Source organism: Danio aesculapii, chromosome 3 (assembly GCF_903798145.1).
Source record: "Danio aesculapii chromosome 3, fDanAes4.1, whole genome shotgun sequence".
Classification (NCBI taxonomy): Eukaryota; Metazoa; Chordata; class Actinopteri; order Cypriniformes; family Danionidae; genus Danio; species Danio aesculapii.
The window spans coordinates 12,934,144-12,958,081 of NC_079437.1; the positions used below are offsets into that span (position 1 = coordinate 12,934,144).

Below are 23,938 nucleotides of genomic sequence, written 5' to 3' on the forward strand. Positions count from 1 at the left end.
TACATGTAACCGTCTATGGTTTCTGCAATGGTATTTGTATGCAAAGCACAGATGGAAATGAGAATACAGCTTTCGGAAGAGTTCTATGGATTATTAATGAATTTGTAAAGTTAAATGGAGGACAAAAATGAGGAGCGATAGATTGAAAATTGTGTTTGTGTTGTGTCTCGCCTTCGTCACTTCAGGAGGAAAATATTTTGAAAGTAAAGGTAAGTAACGCAATCTGTTGGTATAATGTTTTTGAGTATAAAGTTGCATGCATATTTCATTACTTACTAACTAACTAACTAGCTGCTTAACTCGATACTTAATTTTGTGTTAAAAAAGGATATAAACACTACCTGTTTAGGAAAAAAAACTTTTTTAAGTCGATTAGTTGACTTTAGTAAAGTAAGTAAAGCTGTCGATTTTAAGGCTAACGATTAGTTGACTTAAAAAATGTGAGTAAACCCATAGATTTGAAAGGGATTAGTTGACTTAAAGTCAGTAAACCCAACCATTTTAAAGCAAGATGACTTTAAAAAGTAAGTAAAGCTGTTGATTTTAAGGCGATTAGTTGACTTTACCTTAAAAAATGTGAGTAAACCCATAGATTCGAAAGGGATTAGTTGACTTTACTTAAAGTCATTAAACTTAACCATTTTAAATCAAGATGACTTTAAAAAGAAAGTAAACCTTTCGATTTTAAGGCGATTAGTTGACTTAAAAAATGTGAGTAAACCCATAGATTTGAAAGGGATTAGTTGACTTTACTTAGTCATTAAACCCAACCATTTTAAAGCAAGATGACTTTAAAAAGTAAGTAAAGCTGTCCATTTTAAGGTGATTAGTTGACTTTACCTTAAAAAATGTGAGTAAACCCATAGATTCGAAAGGGATTAGTTGACTTTACTTAAAGTCATTAAACTTAACCATTTTAAAGCAAGATGACTTTAAAAAGTAAGTAAAGCTGTCCATTTTAAGGCGATTAGTTGACTTAAAAAATGTGAGTAAACCCGTAGATTTTAAAGGGATTAGTTGACTTCACTTAAAGTCATTAAACCTGATGATTTAAAAGCAATAAGATGACTTTAGATTTTTTTAAAAAGTGATTAAACCTGTCCATTTTAAATCGATTAACTGACTTTATGAAAAAAAAAGTTTCGTAAACCTGTCAACTTTACCTGGTTTCCCTACACTGGCTACCAATACAGTTTAGAATTGAGTACAAAGTAGTGCTGTATGTTTTTAAATCCCTCCATGGCCTGGCCCCCGAGTATATTTCTGAGCTGTTTAATATACACCAACCCGTAAGATCTCTTCACTCTAAGTATCAACTCTATTTGCAAGTTCCATGATCATGCGAGGTGATACAGCTTTTTCAGTAGCAGCTCCACGATCTTCCACTCTCCTTAAGAACTTCTCCAACTTTTGTTGAGTTTACTTAAAGTGAGTAAACCTGTCTTTTTTAAAGGGATTTGTTGACTTTAACAAAGTTGTGTAACCTGTCGAATTTAAATCGATTAGTTGACTTTACTAAAAAAAGTGAGTAAACCTGCAGATTTTAAAGCGATTAGTTGACTTTACTTAAAAGTGAGTAAATCTGTTCATTTTAAATCGATTAGTTGACTTTACTTATAAAAAGGGAGTAAACCTGCAGATTTACAGCAATTATAGTTGACTATACTTAAAAGTGATTAAACCTGTCTATTTTAAAGCGATTAGTTGACTTCACTTAAAAAAGTGAATAAACCTGATGATTTTAAAGCGATTAGTTGACATTACTTTTAAAAAGTGAGTAAACCTGCAGATTTACAGCAATTATAGTTGACTATACTTAAAAGTGATTAAACCGGTCCATTTTAAAGGGATTAGTTGACTTTTAAAAAAGTTGTGCAAAGCAGACGATTTTAAATTGATTAGTTGACTTAAAAAGTGAGTAAACTTGTTGCTTTTAAAGCGATTAGTTGACTTTACTTTAAAAGGTGAGTAAACCGGATGATTTTAAAACAATTAGTTGAGTTTACTTTAAAAATGAGTAAACCTGTCTATTTTAAAGCGATTAGTTGACTTCACTTAAAAAAGTGAATAAACCTGATGATTTTAAAGTGATTAGTTGAGTTTACTTAGTCAGTAAACCTGTTTATTTTAAAACAATTAGTTCACTCAAAGTTATTCATAAAAATTATTTGACTTTACATTAACAAAAGAGTTAACCTGTCCAATTTAAAGGGATTAGTTGACTGTAATTTAAAAAATGTAGTAAACCCGCAGATTTTAAAGTAATTAGTTGACTTAAAGTGAGTAAATCCGTTCCTTTCAAAGTGATTCGTTAACTTTACTTAAAATGAAAGTACATAAACTATGTGCATAATTCTAAAAATGTATTAAATATATTTAACAGTTCTAAGTTTTTAAAGTAAATAATTGCTTTTTACCATAAAGGAAGTAGTCATTTACCATTGTTATAGTTCACAATATGACTGTTCTTACTGTCATTTTGATTAAATGCAAATTGAACTTTTGAATATGAAGAATTCAGATTTCGAAATGTATATGAAATATGCATGCTGCTTAAACTCAAATCCACATCATACAAAAGCATATCCAGAATTTGTAAGACTTTATTCCTCAATATTGATTTGAAAAGAATGTATTGCTTCTCATTGTGCTTTTTTATTATTAATTAACAGTGTATTATTATTATTCTAAAATAAATGTTCTGTTGTCGCTGATAATAAATGCAACACAATTTGATTGTTCAGTGGCGCAGTTAATCCGAGATGAAACGGAGGATATTAAATGTTTTGTGGAGGGAAAAAAGGACTTCACTTGCTTCTGGGAAGAGGAGGACGGGACGAATTATTCACAAGATAACTATACCTTCACATATACATACATGTAAGTGAATCAAATGTTGTGTGTGTGTGTATTGTTTGTTGTTGCTAAATGTATTTGTACAAACTGAGATAAGTCACCCTGGCTAGTCTTAAATGCATAAATGAAAATTAATCATTTACTCACTCTTGTTCCAAATTTATTTGAGTTTCTTTCTTCTGTTGAACACAAAAGAAGATATTTTGAAAAATGATATTTGATGGGACCTGTTGATCTCCATAGTATATTTTATAGTATAGTCCAGTGTTTCCCAACCCTGTTCCTGGAGGCACACCAACAGTACATATTTTGGATGTCTCCCTTTTCTGACCCATTAACTTCATGTGTTGGAGTCTCTTCTGATGTTTTGATAAGTTGATTCAGGTGTGTTTGATTAGGGAGAGGTTAAAAATGTGTACTGTTGGTGTGCCTTCAGGAACAGGGTTGGGAAACACTGGTATAGTCGATGGGCACCAACAACCTGCAATTTTCAAAATGTCTTCTTTAGTGTTCAACAAAATAAAGAAACTCTTAAAAGTTTAAGATCATGAGAGGTAAATAGGTAATCTTAATATTTGTGTGAACTAACCCTTTATTGATTCATTGAATTTGTTAAATAAAGATATTAACCAGTGTAACTTCTTCTTTTCACATGTCTTCAGGAATGAGAACAAGATGGATTGTGCGGTTTCATCGTTGTTTTTACTGAGCAGTAACAGAAGTGTCTTCTTCTGCAAACTGCCCAAAGCCCTGTTCTTCACCTCTCTGGATGTGCAGGTCCTCCGTGATGGTCAGATGCTGTATAATCGTAGCCTCAGTGTTGAGAACATCTGTAAGTACAATCAAGTTTTAAGTCCTTTTCACACCAGAAATGATAACTAGCATCCAAGCCAATACACAATAACAATCTTTATTGTAAGCAGTTTTGACATCTGCTGCTTTTTAACGGCACAATATGTACAATTTGTTCATTAATATATCCAAAACCACTAGAAGAGTGTTATAAATATTGCTGAATTATATACTTATACTGTCACAAATGTTTCGAAGAATGTTTAAATCCAGAGAAATAAGCTATTGTAACTATTGAGATGGTGCGTGTGTTGTGCGTTCATGCTAATGATGTCAAACAGCCTCGATTTCTGGTTTGATTTTGTAGAAAACATGGAAATGGCAAAGGCGCTTTAATATGTTGTGTGTTTTATTTATTAGAGCAACATCATAACAATACTCTAAACCAGGGATGGGCAAACTCGATCCTGGAAGGCCAGTGTCCTGCATAGTTTTGCACCAACCCTAATCAAACACACCTGCTTGTAGCTTTCTAGTGATCTTGAAGACACTAATTAGGGTGTTCAGGTGTGTTTGATTAGTGTTGGAGCAAAACTCTGCAGGGACACCGGCCCTCGAGGATCGAGTTTGCCCATGCCTGCTCTAAACTGTATTTAGTCTGATAAAACAGCACTGCTTCTTCTCTACATGATCACGGGCAGAAGAACGGGAAGTGGTGGACTGTGGCATAATAAAAGCTCTGCTGATTTTTTTCGTGCTGGTCTCATTAGGAATTGCTTCAGTGCTCTGTTTTCACTTTCACAGCTTTCAGCCTGCTCTGCTTTATACTTTCTTTACTACTTAGTACTTTATACTTTCTTTATTACTAAACGTTGAATATTTTCGCTCATCCATCCACATCATTTCGTCAGGACTCACGGCATTATCAAACTACACCTTTGTTTGGTGTGAATACGTGCCCTCTAGCGAGAGTGTAGATTAGCTCTTGACATTGGTGGGGACATGCATCCCTAGAGCAACACAAATTCTGTTTCACGCTTTAAAATATATCAATAAAGTACTTAATGATATAAAATAATCACTTAATAATACAAATAACAATCACGTCCCTTGCTGAAGTCGTCAATTTACATGATTTTAGTGCAGTTGGGCTTTGAGGAGGTATGAATGTAGAGAAATTTGGAGAGGTGTGTGACGCAGTTTAACAGCTTTATCCCGATTATTGTTTTTCATAGTCACGGAGGCCAAAATCGAAACCGAATTTTGATTCATTGCACAGCCTTGGTTAATAGTATTACGGTGAACTCGTTGCGAACTTGACTTTGTGCACATGTAGATTACTAAGGGTTGACGGAGCGTTATTTTATTTTGAAGTCGATTAAATTATTGGTAGGGACATTTCAGTAATTGGTGGATATTGGTGGGGACACGTTCCCTATACGCCCATGCCAATTCTACACCCTTGCCCTCTAGTAGAGAAAAGGACACACTGTGCCTTTAAATGCTTGAGATTTTTAAAACAGGATGGACTCTGATTGTCTGTCAATGTTTTGATGTTCATTAGAGGAAAAATTCTATAGTTATTCGACTTTATTCAGAACGCTTTTAAGGTGAAAAGGGTTAAAAAAAAAAAAAAATAATAATATATATATATATATATATATATATATATATATATATATATATATATATATATATATATATATATAATTGGCATAGTTCATCTGAAAATGTATACTTATATTTACTCAGCCTCAAGTGGCTTCACATCTTTCATTTCTTTTTTCTGTTAAACACTAAAGAAGATATGTTGAAGAAGGCTGAAAGTTGACTTCCATAGTAGGAAAAACAAATACTAAGTGAATGGTTACTGGTTTTCAACATTGTTCAAAATATCTTCTTTTGTGTTAGAATAAAGAAAGTGAAGTTTGAGTAAATGATTACAGAATTTTCAGTTTTGGGTGAACTGTGAACGTTTTTTTTGTAGTACACATGTCTAAAATGTAATGTTTAAATATGCAAATTGGACATTATTTAATTAAACATGCATTCATTTGCATAGACTTCTAGCAGAAATAATTGAACACTGGATAAAGTCTGGATAAAAAAAATCCTTGTTTCTTTTGATTTTGACAGATTAGAGTAAAAGTGTTGGTCCCACTTTATATTAAGTGTCCTTAACTACTATGCACTTGCAACAAAAAATAAATACAATGTACTTACTGTGTTCATAATGTATTTGAGAACACTTGTGGTGCTCGAGTTGGGATAGGGGTAGGGTTATGGACAGGTTTGGTGGTATGGGTAGGTTTAAGGGTGGGTTAAGGTGTAAGGGATGGTCAACAGTGTATTTACAAATGTAATTACAGAATTTAATTACAGATGTAATTACATACAGGTATTTAATCAAGTGTAAGTACACAGTAAATACATGTATTTACACAATAAATACATTGTAACGAATTATTATTTTCGGTCTAAGTACATAGTAGTTGAGGACACTTAATATAAAGTGTTTTTTTTTACAAAGTGGATCTTAAGTTTCACTTATATCACAAATAATTAAAATATATAAATAAAATGTGTATGATCAGGTATATTATGTAAAAAAATAAAACTCCTGAATTCATATATGAATAAAACTGTAAATTTGGTGATGCAAGAGCTGCTAAAGTGGAAATTTATGAAAGAAAAAAAACATAAATCTTAAGAAAAACGTTAAGGAATCTGCAAACACAAATTGACTCAATATTTACTCCCCCTCTAGTGCTTCCAAAACTTTATCAATTTCTTTCTATTGAACACAAAAGAAGATGATTCGAAGAAAGCTGAAAACCTGTAACTAGTGATTTTCGTAGTAACAAATACAAATTCTATGGAAGTCAATGGCAACAGAACATTCTTCAAAACATCTTCTTTTGTGTTCAACAAGTAAAAGGTGAGCAAACGATTTTCCTGAACTATTTTTGGGTGAACTGTACTTTGGATTTTCTGTTTCCATTAGACTGAAAAACACTTTACGAAAGTCCCATAATGTAAACATTTTTCAGTGTTTTCCTGCATTTTCTCACATGCATTATTGTTCTTTGTGTGAACGTTGTTTAATACAAGTGAATGCATCCATGATTTATAAGGCTGTTTAGCACTTTGGGTGTAAATAAATATCTTCTTTTTCCTCAATTCTTAGTCGCTTTGGACAAAAGCATCTGCAAAATGACTCAATGTAAATGTAAATAAATAAAATGCATTATTATTATTATTGCTCCGCTGGCAGTGTTGACTGATCCTCCCAGAAACGTCACGGTCTGGAGCTCGGGGAAGGAAGGGCAGCTGAACGTGAGCTGGCTGCCTCCTGCAGTCAAATACATAGACGACAGTTTGATTTATGAGGTCAGATACGCCATGGAGGAAAGTCACATGGGCAAGGTATGTTGTCTATCTACACTGTTAACAATATCTGTTAATAAACTGTTTGCATATTTAGTGATTCACAAGTGTTTTCCGTTTATTTACGGTGGTGAATTTTATTATGGAATGCTGATCTCTGCTCTGTCGACTTTTGATGTTGAAAATTCAACTCTACAGTTTAACAAAGTGACTTTTAGTGACATTTTAGTAGTTTGAAATAATGTAATGGATAAGAAATAATAGAGAAATAAATCTGTATAAGAACAGAAAATGTACTGGTAGTTTATCACAAGGTTTTTGTAGCGTAATACACAACCCAGAGAATATTTCACTTTAGACTATTACAAATGTTAATAAACGTCACCTTTTTTCAAGGTTAAAAGTTGTTGGAAGAAAGATCAAGGACCCATAATGCAGTTCAAAAGCAGAAGATATTTTAATATTTTTTTAATATTTTTATTTTAAAGATATTTAAATAATGACATAAATCACAAAAAAAGAAAGCAGCTAATTTATTGATATTTTTACAGTGTATATCTATATTCATGAGCCCACAGAGCAACACGAAGAAACTGTGGATTTAAACTTTTGTCTCGTTTCTACTGCAAATATCTAAATATTCTTAAATCAAGACGCATTTTCTAGACAAGCAAAAAATATAGTCTTGTTTTCAGAAATAATATGTCAAAAATTGGAGTTTTTCTCTAAAACAAGTAAAATAATCGCGTGTTTTTGTTTTGAATTAAGATAATATTAATTACCCAAATGGCTGATTATTTAGCTTGTTTTAAGCTTTTTTTAACTCACTGAATTTTGACTCATTGTTATATTAATTGAAATGATCATGAATTCAATTCATCCTTATTTCTTTAGCGCTTTTACAATGTAGATTGTGTCAAAGCAGCTTAACATAGAAGTTCTAGTAAATTGAAACCATGTCAGCCCAGTTTTCAGAGTTGAAATTCAGTTCAGTGTGGTTTAATATTCACTGCTGAAAGTCCAAACACTGAAGAGCAAATCCATCGATGCGCAGCTCCACAAGTCCCAAAACTAAGCAAGCCAATGGCGAGGAACAAACTTCACCAATTGACGAAAGTGAAGGAAATATTTCACAAAAAATAATCAGCAAAGATAAGTATTGATGTTAATAATAAAACAATAATGAACCATCAAATGATTATGATCATGCGACAATGAAGACTGGAGTAATGATGACGAAAATTCAGCTTTATTAACAGGAATAAATATGCTAAAACTGTTCAAACATTTCACAATATTTCAGTTTTTACTGTATTTTATAATCAAATAAATGCAGCTTCATCAGCTTAAGGGACTTTTCAAAAACCATTACATTTTTTCCAGACGTTTGATTGGAGGTGTGTTTTTATCCTTGTTGAAACTCATCAGTTTGTCTTCTGTAGGTGGAGGAGACCAAAGCCAGCACCATGCTGGTTTTGCGTGGTTTACAGCCTGACACCAGATACAAGGTGTGGGTCCGTGTCAAACCGGACGGCGTTTCTTATAAAGGCTACTGGAGTTCTTGGACCAGTCCAGTGATTGCAGTCACACCACCTGGAAGTATGTGGATTTCAACGCTTATAAGTACAATTGACACGATCTAGCATAGTGTTTCTCAACCATGTTCCTGGTAGTGGTGGGTAAAGCGAGGCTTCGTGAAACACTGAAACAGTTGAAGCAAATCTGTCGAAGCTTCGAAACGTTTCGAAACCCCACTCTACGGTGACACCTAGTGGTCATTTTTTATGTATTGCACTGGAACAGTTTCAGCAAAGAACTGTTGAGCCAATTGAGGTATTAAACCCCACTTTGTAAAATCGAAACCTCAAGTGAAATAGTGGAGTGGTTAGGGTTCCTGACTTCCATGCGGGGATTGGTGGTTCGAATCCAGGCTGATACAGTTATTTTGAAATGCTTTAATATCAGTTTAAGATGCTTTGTTTGTGTATCGTTTTGTTTCAACATTGGTCTGACATCCGAATAAACACTTTGTGAATAAATATAGCTTGTTTTGGTCATAAAACAGGCCTGTTGCTAGATCAGATACAGTTCTGGACAGAAGTTAACAAGAATTATTTATATTATTCATTAAATATCCCATTTATTGTATTTTATTAACGTTAAAAAATACACCACAACTCTAAACCCAACCATCACAGTACTGTAAAAATATTAATTATTGTTTTACAGTTACAAAAATGATGCTAAATTGATGGCGTATCTACAGCTGTATCCTATCTAGAGTACACCATAAACAGTAACATGATTAAAATATATAAAATCACGATTTTGGAGTGTTTGTACAAGTCGGGATTCGAACCCAAAAGTCTTATGAAGTCTGTAACAACATGCACACGCAAAGTCTACTAGGCCACACGTGACACAAGCTGAAGTTTGACCCTGTCAGTCAAATACAGATTCTCCAAGTATCAAAATGCTTCTGAACTGATCGATGCTTTGAATCGCTTTAGTCACGTGACCAGGTGTTTCGAAACACTTTAATCATGTGACCTGGGTGTTTCGGATCATGCTTCGGTACAGTGTTTCGATACACTTGCGCTTCGGGATCTCGACACTGTGTCGAAACGTCAGTTTCACGTCAGCTATCCCTAGTTCCTGGAGGACCACCAGCACTGCGAGTTTTGGATGTCTCCTTTGTCTGTCACACCCATTACAGGTCTTTCAGTCTCTGCTAATGAGCTGATGATCTGAATCAGGTGTGTTTGGTTAAAACATTAATGCCTCGGTCACACTAGAGTTTGCGCATGCGAAATTCTGTTGTACGTCATTGTGAAAAGGGGTGGGATTAAACTAGATGATTAGACATTTAAAAAAAGCGATTGGTCCAAATTTTAAATTTCTATCCAGAGAGGTCACTTTTAGATCTTTTAATGGTCTCAAGCAATCATGTGATGCGATTTCGCATGTCAGAGTTCACCAAGCATGAACTTTAAAACACAGCGACATGCCAAACTTGTCGCAAGAGCTTGCATTTCCTGTCTGCCGCATACGCATGTGTATGAATGGAAGTCTATGAGGCGAAAAGTGCAGTGTAACCATGGTTTAAGACATGGTATATATGCAGAGCTGGTGGTCCTCCGGGAACATGGTTGAGAAACACTGATCTAGGAAAAATTCATTCATTTTCTTTTCGGATTAGTCCCTTTATTAATCTGGGATTGCCACAGCGGTATGAACCGGCAACTTATTTAGCATATGTTTTACGCAACGCATGCCCTTCCAGCTGCAATCCATCACTGGGAAACACCCATACACACTCATTCACACACTATGGACAATTTAGCTTACTCAATTCACCTGTACCGCATGTCTTTGGACTTGTGGAGGAAACCAGAGCACCTTGAGGAAACCCACGCCAACACGGGGAGAACATGCAAACTCCACACAGAATTGCCAACTGACCCAGCCGAGGCTCGAACCAGCGACCTTCTTGCTATGAGGCCATTGTGCTACCTACTGCACCACTGTGACGCCCGATCTAGGAAACGTTTCAAGTCATATCTAATTTATTGGATCCGCTTTTGCCTTCAGAATTACCTTAAAGGCCCTGGTGTAATTCATTTATTCATTCATTCATTTTCTTTCGGCTAAGTCTATTTCAGAGGTCGCCACAGCGGAATGAACCGCCAACCATTCCAGCATGTTTTACGCACCAGATGCCCTTCCATCTGCAACCCAGTACTAGAACACACCCCTACACTCTCACATTCACACACACAAAGACTATGGCCAGTTTAGTTCATACAATTCACCTATAGCACATGTCTTTGGACTGTGGGCGAAACCGGAGCACTCGGAGGAAGCCCATGTGAACACGGGGAGAACTTCACCCCGAAAAGCCAACTGGCCCATCCAGGCCTAGATCCAGCGACCTTCTTGCGGTGTAGTGACAGTGCTAACCACTGTGCCACCGTACCACCCCTGGTATACTTCAAACAAAGTTTTTTTTCGTTCTACTTTTGAGAGCAAAAAGAAGTTCGAAAAGGCTGAGTGACTGTATACTGTTTTCGAATATTCCGATACTCCAACACTGCATCTAAAAAGGATAGGATTTTCCCCTGTTCCCCTGGGGGGATTGGGATGGTATGTGTACCCTCTAATATGCATCTGATTAAAATCCACATTTGGAAGAGGCTCAGAATGAATATAAAAAAAATCTGATGTTGTGTGAATTTTTCTGTTTATGCTTTTGGGTTTATGCCCAAACAATGACGTTACTCGCGGCTGAACAATCATCGTACGATGCATCGTTTGGGAAAAGAACAACGTAGTGACGAGCCGTAGTTTCTCTGTCGCAGATTCATCATTTGAACCACGTTAGTTATAACTAGGCCCACACGGAATTTGCACGCACAGAACTCTGCAGATTTTTAGCCCATCATTAATTCTGTTTATTTACTTGAGTAAATGTGTGTAAATCTATATTTATTCCGTTTTTAAATAAGTACAGTAATATTATTGACTAATATTAAAATGTTCATCTGATTTATGTACAATGCAGTTTGTACAGTAATATTTTCTGTCTTTTAGTAGATATATTATATGAGAGACTTGCTTTGTTTACCAAGTGAATCTAATTGGATTTTGCATTTTAAACATTAAATAAAAGTTAAAAAGGTGTTATTTTTTATTTCACATTTTAAGGTTTTAGTTAAGATGCTCCTAAAATTATTCCGCAGAAATCCGCAGATTTTTAGCAAAATTCTCCGCAGAAATAGCAAAAAACATCCGCAGATTCCGTCTGGTCCTAGTTATAACGTACAAAGCCTCATAATGATGTACCAAACGGGGTGGTAAGAAGAACTTAGGAAAAGAACCCCATAATTTCTTTGAGAAAGTATATTGTTTTACAAGCACACACGCATTTAAAACAAAATCCAATATTAGTTTTGGTAAAAACTACCTGTGGCTTTCCATATTAATTGAAATACATGTAAATGGCACATATAGGACCTATATTTCCTTTACAAATATTATTGAGAACATTACATATTCTATTCTAAAACATAAAATCACTTACAAAAGCTAACACATACTCTACGCTCGTATATAAATCATATATTAAATAAATAATAAGGTGATTTATTAAGAAATTAAGTGTAATATTTTTATTTATTTATTAGTTTATTATTACTTTAATAATAATAATAATAATATTGATGATTATTATTATTAAGTAGGATACTATTTATTTATTTTTTAGTTTTTGAAAAGTCCACTGCAGAAATGTTTTAACCAGCAGGCTCATGTCATATACAGTACATATACTTAATAAATAACCTACTATATATCATTAATGTATGCTATATATTTTGTTTTCACAAGCTTTGGAGACGTAACGTAAATTCTGCTTTTAAATAATAGGTCACTTTTAGCTTTCGTCATGAGCCACAGCTGTGTTCAAAATGACATCAATGTTTTTTAAAGTGCACTGCGAAGGGAGCACAATTGTAAACATGAAGATCGCTAAAACTGAGCTGTAAAAATACTTTAAGAAGCAAATTACACCTAAGAGAGATGACTTTAATGCTTTTTAAAAAAATAATTCCAAGTTTAAATGTTAAAATGTTCAAACTGAATAGGGCATAGGGGAGATAACTGGGAATAGAACACAGCCAGGAACTATGTTTCTAACTACAGCTCTAGAGGTGTAGTTGCAAACATACAAGTTTGCAACACAGTTTGCGAATGTTCGTTAGAACGATGGATTTGGGAAACACCAAATCAATGATGTAACAACACAACTTGCGACCTTAGTTGGCTAACCATGGTTTTCAGAAACACACCCCTGTGCCAGATGTGACCAAGAAAGTCTGGGTTGTTTTATCATGCTAATGTAAATGCTCATATGTGATTGGCTGTTCATATATTTGCATTAAAAAGCAGTTAAATGTGTGTACCTAATAAAGAGGTCAGTGAGTGTAGATTAATTTTATATAGATATTCAACGTTTAAAAAGGTTATCACTGTCACCACACACTTAGAAGGTCGTTGGTTCGAGTCCTGGCTGGGTCAATTAGAGTTTGCATGTTCTCCCCGTGTTGGCCTGGGTTTCCTCCAGGTGCTATGGTTTCCCCCATAGTCCAAGGACACAGGTGAACTGGGTAAACAAAATTGGCCTTAGTGTATGAGTGAGTGAGTGAGTGAGTGAGTGAGTGAGTGTGTGTGTGTGTGTGTGTGTGTGTGTGTGTGTGTGTGTGTGTGTGTGTGTGCGCGTGTGTGTGCGTGCGTGTGTGTGTGTGTGTGTGTGTGTGAATGAGTGTATGGGTGTTTTCCAATATTGGGTTGTGGCTGGAAGGGCATCCGCTGAGTAAAACATATGGCAGAATAGTCGTCGGTTCATTCCGCTGTGGTGACCTCTGATAAATAAGGGACTAAGCTGAAGGAAAATGAACTGAGCTGAATGGGGTTATCTTTTACTCACTCTTTTTTTGTTTCAAACCTTTGAGTTCCTGTTGAACATAAACGAAGATATTTTGAAAAAACCTGAAACCATTGACTTCCATAGTATATTTTCCCTACTATGTATGTGAATGGTTACAGGTTTTCTTCTTCAACATTACGACGATTTGAGACCACTTGAGACTTGATGGTTAGTAAATATTTTGGGTGAACTATCCCTTTAAGAATTTCACTGAAGCGTCACTTTAGCTTGTTTTGAGAGGAGAGTGGTTTCACTGTGTTTGTATTTTCATTTCTCTTTGTTTTTAATATATTTTCAGATCATATTTATTTAGTTTCTGTTTTTTCTAACAGGCATGGATCCGCTGATTGTACTGCTGGTGGTTTTTATCATACTGATCCTCTGTCTCCTCTCTATGACTGTGATTCTGTCCCACCACAAGTCAGTTTCATACACTAACACACATTGATAGCTATCTAAATGATAACAAATATTTACAGTGCTCAGCATATATAAGCACAAATTAAATTATAATTTTCTAAAGGCAGCTTTACAATGTTATATTTGTGCATATACATTAGATTAGCCACCACTGAAGCCAAATCTGGAGCTAATCTAACAAAATAACTTCCGATAACGATCCAGAAACTAGCACACCCAAATGTATATGTAATAGAAATATATTGAATACAAATTTAAAAATGAGGAAAAACAAGAGAAGCAAAAAAATGGAAAAATTGTATTGAAAGTTTGTAGGTTGTAACTTATTTTTGCTATATTTTGCTTGAACCTAATTGTATTATCTTTACATTTCTAAAGATTTCTGTGATTAAAATATTATTTTAATAAATATATCTGTTTAATTAATCTGTTTTGTTCAAATACACCAAAATACATTGCCTGAGAAATGGATACGAAATTTGAATGAGAAATTTTCAAAATGGCGTGTACTCAATTATGCTGAGTGCTGTATGTATTATTATTCAGAATTGTTTAGTAGTTCTTTAAATGCTTATTTCAAGGTTGCCATGGTTGATTATGTATTTTAATCAAAGAACATTTATTAAATGCATTGAATTTACTTAACCGAAAAACTTTAACACTTAAGAGTTTAGTGCTTGCTGTTTAATGAACAGTATTCTAATGTTTACTTTACAGGTTTCTTCTGAAGAAACTGTGGCCTGACATCCCAACACCAGAGCACAAGTTTCCAGGTCTTTTTACTGTCTATAAAGGGGATTTTAAGGTAATTTATTAATTTTTCTAATTAAATATTCAAGTGTATAACATATACTTTACAAAGTAACATATACTGATAAGAATTTAAGCAAATTGTTGAATTTTATTTTAATGAAATGAACAATTGTGTATTTGTATTCAGCAAGAGTACATTTAGTTGAAAATTGTTACAGCTTTAAAAAGATGCAGAGCTCTGTATTTCAAATATTCAATTCAATTTTATTTATAAAGCACTTTAAAACAACACAGTTAACCAAAGTGCTGACAATAAAGAGTAAAACAAAGCGTAGCACATACTTTAAAATGAACTTAAAATGTCAACATCTCACGCTTGGCTAAAAGCCAAATTGAACAAGTGGGTTTTAAGAAGAGATTTAAAAACAATGGAAGAGGCTTGTCTAATATACAACGGCAACTCATTCCACAATTTCGGTGCAGCCACAGCAAAAGCCCGATCCCCTCTGAGCTTTCGACTTGTCCTGAGCACACCCAGGAGAAGCTGGTCGGCTGACCTGAGAGAACGAGAAGGTGTGTAAGGACAGAGAAGCTCAGAGAGGTAAAGGGGTGCAGCACCATTCAGACACTTTAAAACAAATAAAAGTAACTTAATATGGATCCTGAAATGCACGGGCAGCCAGTGAAGAGAAGATAAAACCGCGGTGATGTGCTCGTATTTGCATGTGCCAGTTAAAAGGCGCGCAGCTGCATTCTGAACAAACACTCATTTGGTCTTTATTTATCAAAGAATCATCATTTCTTACACCATTTTTTTAGTATCAGCTGTTTTAAACATTAAAAATAATAAATAATATGTCTCTTGATAATCAAATTGGCATATTCAGATTGATTTCTGAAAGATCAGATGCATTTCTGAAAATTCAGCTTCGTTTCACAGGAATAAACTGTATTAATAATCACTCAATCTAACTGTAGTTGTTTCAGACACCTGTGGTTGCTGCAATTCCTTTAATAGCCACAAGGGGAGATCCAAAATAAAGAGGCACCATTCAAAGCATGCATCCCATTTACTTTCACTTTCACTTTCGTGCCTGCATGTAATTTAGGTTTGTACTAAGTAGGGTTCTCTCTACTATTAACTGTAGTTTTAAAAAATCTAACATGGTGTTTAACAGAGCAAGGAATTTTTCACAGTATTTCCTATAATATTTATTTATTATTTGTTTTATTTCAGCTACAAAAAAGCAGTCTTCGTTTTTTTAAAGGCCATTTTAAGGTCAATATTATTAGCTCTCTTGAGGAATATATATATATATATATTTTCTACAAAATCTACAAAACAAACCACTGTTATACAATGATTTGCCCAATTACCCTAACTTGCCAAATTAACCAAGTTAAGCCTTTAAATGTCATTTTAAGCTGTATAGAAGTGTCTTGAAAATATCTAGTCAAATATTATTTATTGTCATCATGCCAAAGATAAAATAAATCTGTTATTAAAAATGAGTTATTAAAGCTATTATGATTAGAAATGTGTTGAAAAAAGTCTTCTCTCCGTTAAACAGAAATTGGGGGGGCTAATAATTCTGACTTCAACTGTACTGTAAGCATGGGAACCACTGTGAACAATGTTTGGACTAGTAACCATTTTTTCCAGTGTACCAGACATCATTCGGTGTTGTGTTTTCCTCAGGAGTGGATGAGCCAGAACAGCGGCAACATGTGGGCAAGATCAGTCCACATGTACACAGAAGAGCTTCCTTCCCCGTTGGAGGTGTTATCTGAGGTCAGTCTGTCCCCATTAGACGAGAGGAAGCTTGTGCAGGACGAGGACCAGCGTTCCGACTCGGGGCTGACAGAGCCTCCTCATTGGCTCATGGAGCAGCTGAGGGCGCTTCAAGAAAACCCTGAATCCCTCTCTCGGTCCACGCTACTGCAGTCCCATGACACCTACATCACTTTAAACCACAGCTCTGGTGGTCAGCGGGAGGAAGATGTTTTTGAGGAAACGCTACCATTGCAAACGCTTTTCACCAGCGCAGGAACATCCTCTCTAAACGCCTCGCACTCAGATCTGGGTTCACTCCGGCAGAGCTCTGGGTCAGGCCGGCTGTCCTCGCAGTCTAGCTTTGAGGATCCCAACCACCCGTGGTCCCCGAAAGGGCCGGGATACGCTTATATGGCTGTGGCGGATTCAGGGGTGTCTATGGATTACAGTCCGATGAGCTCCAGCCGGATCATCGAGATCGGGAAACGCGGCTTTTACGCCAACGAATACAAAAACGAGATCTTTGGATACAAGTGGCCGTTCTCCGGTCAACACGTCCAGTCTGGATACTGACACGTTGTTTAAAACATGAGGTTTAAAGGAATGGTTCACACAAAAACACGAAAATTACTTCATAGTTTACTTACTCTCAAGCTATTCTCTGTGTATATGACGTAGATGATTCACTGACTTCTATTGGTGGCCGAATGTAAAGCCTTAATTTAAGCTGCATTCACACTACAAGCGACTCACAATGCCAAAGCTACAAGCAACCATTCATTTCACTGGAGAGCGAGCAACTTCTGTTGACCTCCGTCTACGCAATCGACATCAACCGTTGGCATGTTGAGTGATAAAACAAATTTGAGAATCCTTATGCCGCGTTCACATCAGACATGGATGAAGCGTCAAGCGTGAGTGATTTAGGTGTTAAGTCAATGCAAAGACGTAAATAGACATCCTGTGGCGCGAACGACGCACTTTGTGCGAATGAAGTGGAGTTTAGCGTGTTTGACAACTATCGAGTTGGAAAATATGAACTTCAGCGGACATTCACGTTGCGTTAACCAATCAGGAGCTTTCTCTTGTAGGGGCATGACTATGACGTAGTGCCTGTTGTTGGTGTCTCGAGTGAAATCCTCTTGTTGACACCAGACAACAGTTCATCAAACTGGGCTTGGCTCAGTCTGAACTACTCCTGAAAGCCTCCATCATCCAGGTAAAGTTTCTAGAGGTGTTAAAACTCACAGTGCTAGGTGCACCTCTAACAGTATCTAGTGGACTAAGACACGGCGCCGAACAAATCTATGCTGTTTTTTAGCATTCCGAAAGCTCATAAAGCACAGCTACTCTCTCAATAAAATCCATGTTAGCCATTTAGCAACAAAGCTGGAGTCACCAGGCAGACAAAAGCCCTGCCCATGATGCGACTCTTGATCTTCAATGCCTCCTCCTTCACCCAGACATACTCAATAATGTTCATATCTGGTAACTGGGCTGGCCAATCCAGGAGAAACTTTCATGTGGAGGCTGAAGTATGATGGAGCGCTATCCTGTTGAAGAATTAGCTTTCTCCTGTGGTTTGTAATGTAATGGGCAGCACATGTGCCTTGATACCTCAGGCTGTTGATGTTGCCATCCACTTTGTACATACTCTGTGTACCGATTCCATTTATTTTTAGTGTTTTCTCTGAACAATGTTTACTTTCAGCGGCATGTAAACTCAATCACCATCAGTGAATATCACCATAAACGTTCCTAAGCATCCTTAAGGTGGAATGTCAATTAGCGACTTCATTCGCCACCTAGAGCGACAAGCAGCTACAAAGTAGCTCCAAGTGTGAGCGAGATCCTTCTGCTTTTAGTGATCGAGTGCAATGTTGTTGTGAGCATTTATACTTAAGTGTTCTGTTTGTGCTCTTCCAAAACTCTAGCAGGCACTGGGTATTATATGTTCCACTGTGTTGAGTTTCTTCAGGGTTTTGAGTTTACGTGAGTGTTTTGAGTTCGGTGTTTTGAGTTTACATCAGAAATGTAAATCAGCATCAGAAATCAGCTTGAGCTTAACCACTCTCACTGGTAGAGCTGTGATAAAACAAAGCGCTATTGGCTTTTATTTTTTAAAGGGGAGGAGCTACTGTATGTCCCTCCCTCTCTTCATCTTTCAGTTGAGATTACGTCAAATTGGCCTCACATTGCTCCGAGCCCCACCCACTCGTCACCACCACCATCTTGAGCTCTGTGTCGGTCCGAAATGTAGTTAAATGTTTTTGAGAGGTGTACATCAGGGTCTGGCAAAGGGTATGTGACTTCGATGGCTACGCCAGACCTATTGTGCGCACTTGTCGATGCAAAACTAAAAAAGTAGCCTTTATGCATGACTGACATATATGATATATGAACTAAAACGAGTAGACAGATATAAGTAACATTGTAAAGGTAATATACTGTATAACGTTATACAGTAACGCCAAGCCAAGTAGTTTTTTGTTTGTCGTCGTCTTCTGTGGTAAAGAAACGGTGTGGCAAGTGGTTTCCGCAAGACGTGTCTATTCCTGGAGCTTCTGCTACGAATGTGTCTTATGTCATGTGTTATAAGTCGTATACGTTAGTCGCGTGTATAACTTGCATTCGGTCGCAGCAAACGTTAGTGGTTTTAGAGTTATTGATTTAAAAATGATAAATATTTCTGTATTTCTGACATGTAGTAATCCCCTGGTGGCATATGGGTTAGTTTGACGATGGATTTTCGTACCTTTAGAAGCTTCTAAAAAACGGGCAACTACCTAACGCTATTATGTCATGTGTTATAAGTCGTATACGTCAGTCGCGTGTATAACTTGCATTCGGTCGCAGCAAACGTCAGTGGTTTAGAGTTATTGTTTCAAAAATGATAAATGTTTCTGATATATCTGTGTTTCTGACATGTAGTAATCCCTTCATGGCATATGGGTTAGTTTGACGATGGATTTTCGCACCTTTGGAAGCTTAAAAAAAAGGGCGACTAGCTAACACTATTATACAACATGGAAGAACCAGGATAAAATTTAAAGCTACTTCGTTCATCTGACAGAAGAAAGTCTTATACACTGAGGATGGCTTGAGGGTGAATAAATTATGGGCTAATTTTCATTTTTGTGTTGACTATTTAACCTTTAGGGAGAAAAACACTAGGATCTTTCAGGAGAACAAACAACTTCCATCAGATTGAATAAGCTAATGTTATAGCATCAGAATGGCAGCTGTTGACATTTTATTTTGTATAGTGTATATATAATGCATCACCTAAATACCAATGGAGACTTTACTTTTTTATTTTGTTAGACATTAGTGTCTTGTATTATGAATATATTAACTTGTGGCACTTTCCACAAATAGGGATCACTTTTCTATCATAAATAAATGATCAATTAAGTCATATTGTTTGATTTGATTTGAATTTCACTTTAAACAATTCTTCAAACAAAATACACTTCATCATAGTCAACTTAAAGATTTACTTATCCATATACACTTAAAATATAAATGAATTTAGCCAGTTCCAAATGGTGCTTGGATGAAGCTCAAGATAATCTACAGGACTAAATGCATCAAATATCTGTATTCTGAATAATTCAATCATACAAATTGAATGTCATTAATTTGACATTCATCTGAAATGAATGTGATTAGAATGTTTTTTCAAATAATTTGAAATGGCAAAAACGCAATGATTTTTCATTTCGTAGAGAACATAGCTGTATTTATGGCACAATTTAATAAATATTTCCATATATATATATATTTGCTATAGGAATGCTAAACGACAAACTTTAAATGAAATAAATATAAAACAAATCAGTATATTTTATATTTATTTTGACCACCTTGATTCTTTGCCCACCTTGACACTTAAAAAAAACAATAATTAAACGAGGTTTAATTTTTTTAGATGTTTTAAGCTGTACTGAAGTTTAAGTAAATAAAATAAATGAATATTTAATTAAAATTGATATAATAAATGCTTAATACTTTTGTCCTACTGAGCTGGACTTTCACCACTTTCATCTTAACAACAATAAACCTACACACACATTTAACCATCTTTGTGGAAAGTACCTGATCTCCTTCTGTTTAGAACACAGGTGTCAAACTCAGTTCCCGGAGAGCCGCAGCTCTGCGCAGTTTAGTTTCAACCCTATTTTAACACACCTGATCAAACGTATTGAGTCCTTCAGGCTTGTTTGAAACCTACAGGTAAGTGTGTTGGAGCAGGGCTGGAACTAAACTGTGCAAGGCTGCGGCCCTCCAGGACACCCCTGGTTTCGATTTTTCCCAAATCTCCCATGTAAATTGTACAATTGTACACATATATTTATTTATTTTTTTATGTAAATAACAGTTTTCTAATCTGATTTGTGGTTTGTTAATCTTTTAGATCTGTAAAAATTCAAGCATAAAGGAAGTCAGTCTGATAAAAAGTCATTAGACCTTATTTGTTGGGTCGGGTATTTCAGATAAATGAAGGATAGTCATCCATCCAGATCATGCTTTTGTGCCCTTGGATGCTGGGTTTGCATTTGGACAGCTGTTTTGGTGCATTCTGGGAATGCTCGTATGATTGATTTGGAACAGACAGCAAAAACATTGTTGACATTTGCATCTCAATGTACTTTCATCAGTGTGTGAAACAGTACAGTATACAAGACAGCAATGTGCAAGTGTAGCTGAGAGACTTGATTAGATCATTGGGCGTTTCTGTAGATTATAGCAGACAACACCCTTTCTCCGACGCACACACACACATACACATACACACATACACATACACACACAAAGGCTGAAACTCAGACATTAACTGAAATGTACAGCCTTTTTGTATATACTTTTCACATATTGTAACATATCGATTGAATAATGTGCACTGATGAATTATTTAAAATAAGCCAGGCCATCTGCGCCAATAACCTAGTGGTTAGTGTGTCGACACATAGCACCAAGGTGCTCACGGCAACCCGAGTTCGATTCCTGGCTTGAGGTCCTTTGCCGATCCTTCCCCTGTCTCTGCTCCCCACACTTTCCTGTTTGTAAAAATCTCCACTGTTCTATCCCAATAAAGGTGAAAACCCCTAAAAAAATCATAAAAATAAAAAAATAAGCCAGGCCTATTATAAAAGTAAACTGCGTTCATTTTGTTTTAGTGTTGACATTTTGGTTTGTAATATACAACTGCTCAAATTACTGTACAGAAATCTCCAGTGTCTGTTTTTACTTCATAGCAGCAGTTTAGTTTGATAGCATTTCTTGTTTTTGTCTGTAATTTTTAACCACATATGTCCACTATGATGGATTTGTAATCTTTAGTATGAAAATGATATAAAAATGCAAAAAAAAATGTAATAATTGTAATTTCTGTTACATTCTCTTCACATGTAGCCATACCTAGTGTTGTTTTATTTCAGATTTACATCTGTAACATGATTGAAAGCCTTTTTTTTTTACTCGTTGTCCTTTTTTTATCACTAATAAAGCTCATATTTTGTTATTATTATGTTCATATTTCTATAATCAAATGGCACAAATGTTTACTCTGACGCTTTTCTTTAGGGTGGCACGGTGGCTCAGTGGTTAGCACTGTCGCCTCACATAAAGAAGGTCGTTGTTTCGAGTCATGGCTGGACCAGTTGGCATTTCTGTGTGGAGTTTGCATGTTCTCCCTATGTTGGCGTGGGTTTCCCTCACAGTCCATAGACATGTGCTATAGGTGAATTGAATGGACTAAATTGGCTGTAGTGTTTGAGAGTGTGTGTGTGAATGTGAGAGTATGTAGGTGTTTCCCAGTACTAGGTTGTGGCTGGAAGGGCATCGGCTGAGTAAAACATATGCTGGAATAGTTGTCGGTTCATTCCGCTGTGGTGTCCCCTGATAAATATGGGACTAAGCCGAAGGAAAATGAATGAATCAACACTTTTCTTTTCAGTTCTCTATCTTAAAATGTATTACTTTAGTAATAATTACTTTATTTTGTATTTCAATTCAATTTCTTCAGAACAAATCTGCTTAAAGGCTGCTCTTTTACTCCAAATTTGAGTAAGTAAATTTGAGTTTACACCAAATTCAAAGTAGACCTTGAAATTTTGGTAACACTTCAGTTTAGGTCACAATTCATGGTATTAATGAACCATTAACTAACATTACTAGCTTAATAAACTACGAATTAGCTGTTTATTTAAAGTTAGTAAGGTAGAAGTTGGGTTTAGGTTTTGGGTAGGATCGATGTGGAATATGAAGAAGATTTTTATTTACTAAACCTATATGAAGACACAATTAATTGGGTGAGTGGAGGGCCCTACGTATCTGCCATTATATATCTTTGAAAACAGGTGATAGGTTAAGGCAAAGAGGTCATTAAAGAGCATGAGAGAGGACTTGGGGATGCATTGAGAACCACCTGTGTCAGAAAGGCATGAAATGTATACAACACATGTTGAAACTGTCATGTATATTTAAAAATACACACACTGTATGGGAGAGAAGAGTCCAGTTTAGACGTTTGAAACATAGATACTTGTCCTGATTACCAAATGTGAACTGTATGTGGAAAAACGGTGATGATTATATTAGATCTGTACATTATAAGGGCCAACAAGAAGAGGGGTCTTTAAATAGGGATCGTAAAGGAGTAGGAGCTGGGAGAGGCCTGTTGAACCAGTAAACAGCTGTGAAAACACAAAGGTGGGAGGAAGCAAGGATAAAGGGGATAGCAAATTTGAGGGACATTGGATTTGTCCTGGGGAGAGACTGAGATGGGTCTGCTCCAGGCTCTCTGCTTTTTTTGGGAAATATTCCAATAAAGTATATTCTTCTGATATTTATAACCCCAGTCTGAGCTTGATTCAGTAAGGGGAAAGCCAGAAACCACATCAAATACGATCTTACTTTATAACCTCTAATGAACAGTTAATATCTTATTAACAGGCAAGTAATATACCAGTAGTTAATAACATGAATTGTGACCTAAAGTGTTACTGAAATTTTAGATTGTTCTCTAATTGTGTTTTCACTGTATACAGTATTTCTCTATCTCTCTCTGGTTTTGGAGCTCTCTCTCAAAGCTTTTTATTAACTACAACACAATCAAAAATAAATAAGCCTGTGACTTGTATATTTAAAAAATATATTTGCAGCTGAATTATAACGTAAGCGCTGAAACTTTTTACAATTCAGCAAAATTTAAAGATGAAACTGTACATTTTACATTGCCAATAGAATATGCATATATTCTGCATGTATGGCTGACTGATAAACTTCTTTGTTTTTAAAGTCAAGAACAATTTGACTCAATGTTTGATTCACTGTTAATGTTCTTATCATTCAAGTTTGTCCTTTTGAACAGAAACCTTCAACAGGTGTTTCTGGACTATGACACTTTACCTGCCCTCTCCACATCCCTCAGTTGTGTTTGCTCTAGAATCTCCTGCTCTCAAGTGCTG

General features: G+C 35.8%; 2 protein-coding genes across 3 annotated transcripts in view; one reads left to right on the top strand and one right to left on the bottom strand.

The window, feature by feature from the left end:
- Positions 1-21,003, top strand: epor (erythropoietin receptor). Its single transcript, XM_056453171.1, has 8 exons — positions 1-209; positions 2,745-2,880; positions 3,519-3,688; positions 6,923-7,074; positions 8,478-8,634; positions 13,852-13,939; positions 14,657-14,744; positions 16,392-21,003. The coding sequence occupies exons 1-8, from the start codon at positions 128-130 to the stop codon at positions 17,037-17,039; spliced, it is 1,521 nt and encodes a 506-aa protein (XP_056309146.1). The 5' UTR covers positions 1-127; the 3' UTR covers positions 17,040-21,003.
- swsap1 (SWIM-type zinc finger 7 associated protein 1) overlaps positions 8,311-23,938 on the bottom strand; it is a 25,195-nt gene continuing 9,567 nt past the window's right edge. Inside the window, exons 3-4 of one of the 2 annotated variants that reach the window (XM_056453173.1) lie at positions 23,880-23,938; positions 8,311-8,628 (exon numbers count right to left, since the gene is read on the bottom strand). The exon at positions 23,880-23,938 is cut by the window's right edge and continues 149 nt beyond it. In XM_056453173.1, coding sequence (XP_056309148.1) covers positions 23,929-23,938 — 10 coding nt within the window. In that variant the 3' untranslated portion in view covers positions 8,311-8,628; positions 23,880-23,928. Of the gene's footprint in view, positions 8,629-21,289; positions 21,575-23,879 lie in introns of those variants that run through there. The other variant, XM_056453172.1, reaches the window with a different exon arrangement.

What these genes read in the sequence shown, in the direction of transcription:
- epor (XM_056453171.1), top strand. Translation starts at nt 128, where the DNA reads ATGAGGAGCGATAGATTGAAAATTGTGTTTGTGTTGTGTCTCGCCTTC. An exon ending in CCTCAGTGTTGAGAACATCT is followed by an intron (nt 3,689 to 6,922) that starts GTAAGTACAATC and finishes CTCCGCTGGCAG; the next exon opens with TGTTGACTGATCCTCCCAGA. An exon ending in TCTATAAAGGGGATTTTAAG is followed by an intron (nt 14,745 to 16,391) that starts GTAATTTATTAA and finishes TGTTTTCCTCAG; the next exon opens with GAGTGGATGAGCCAGAACAG.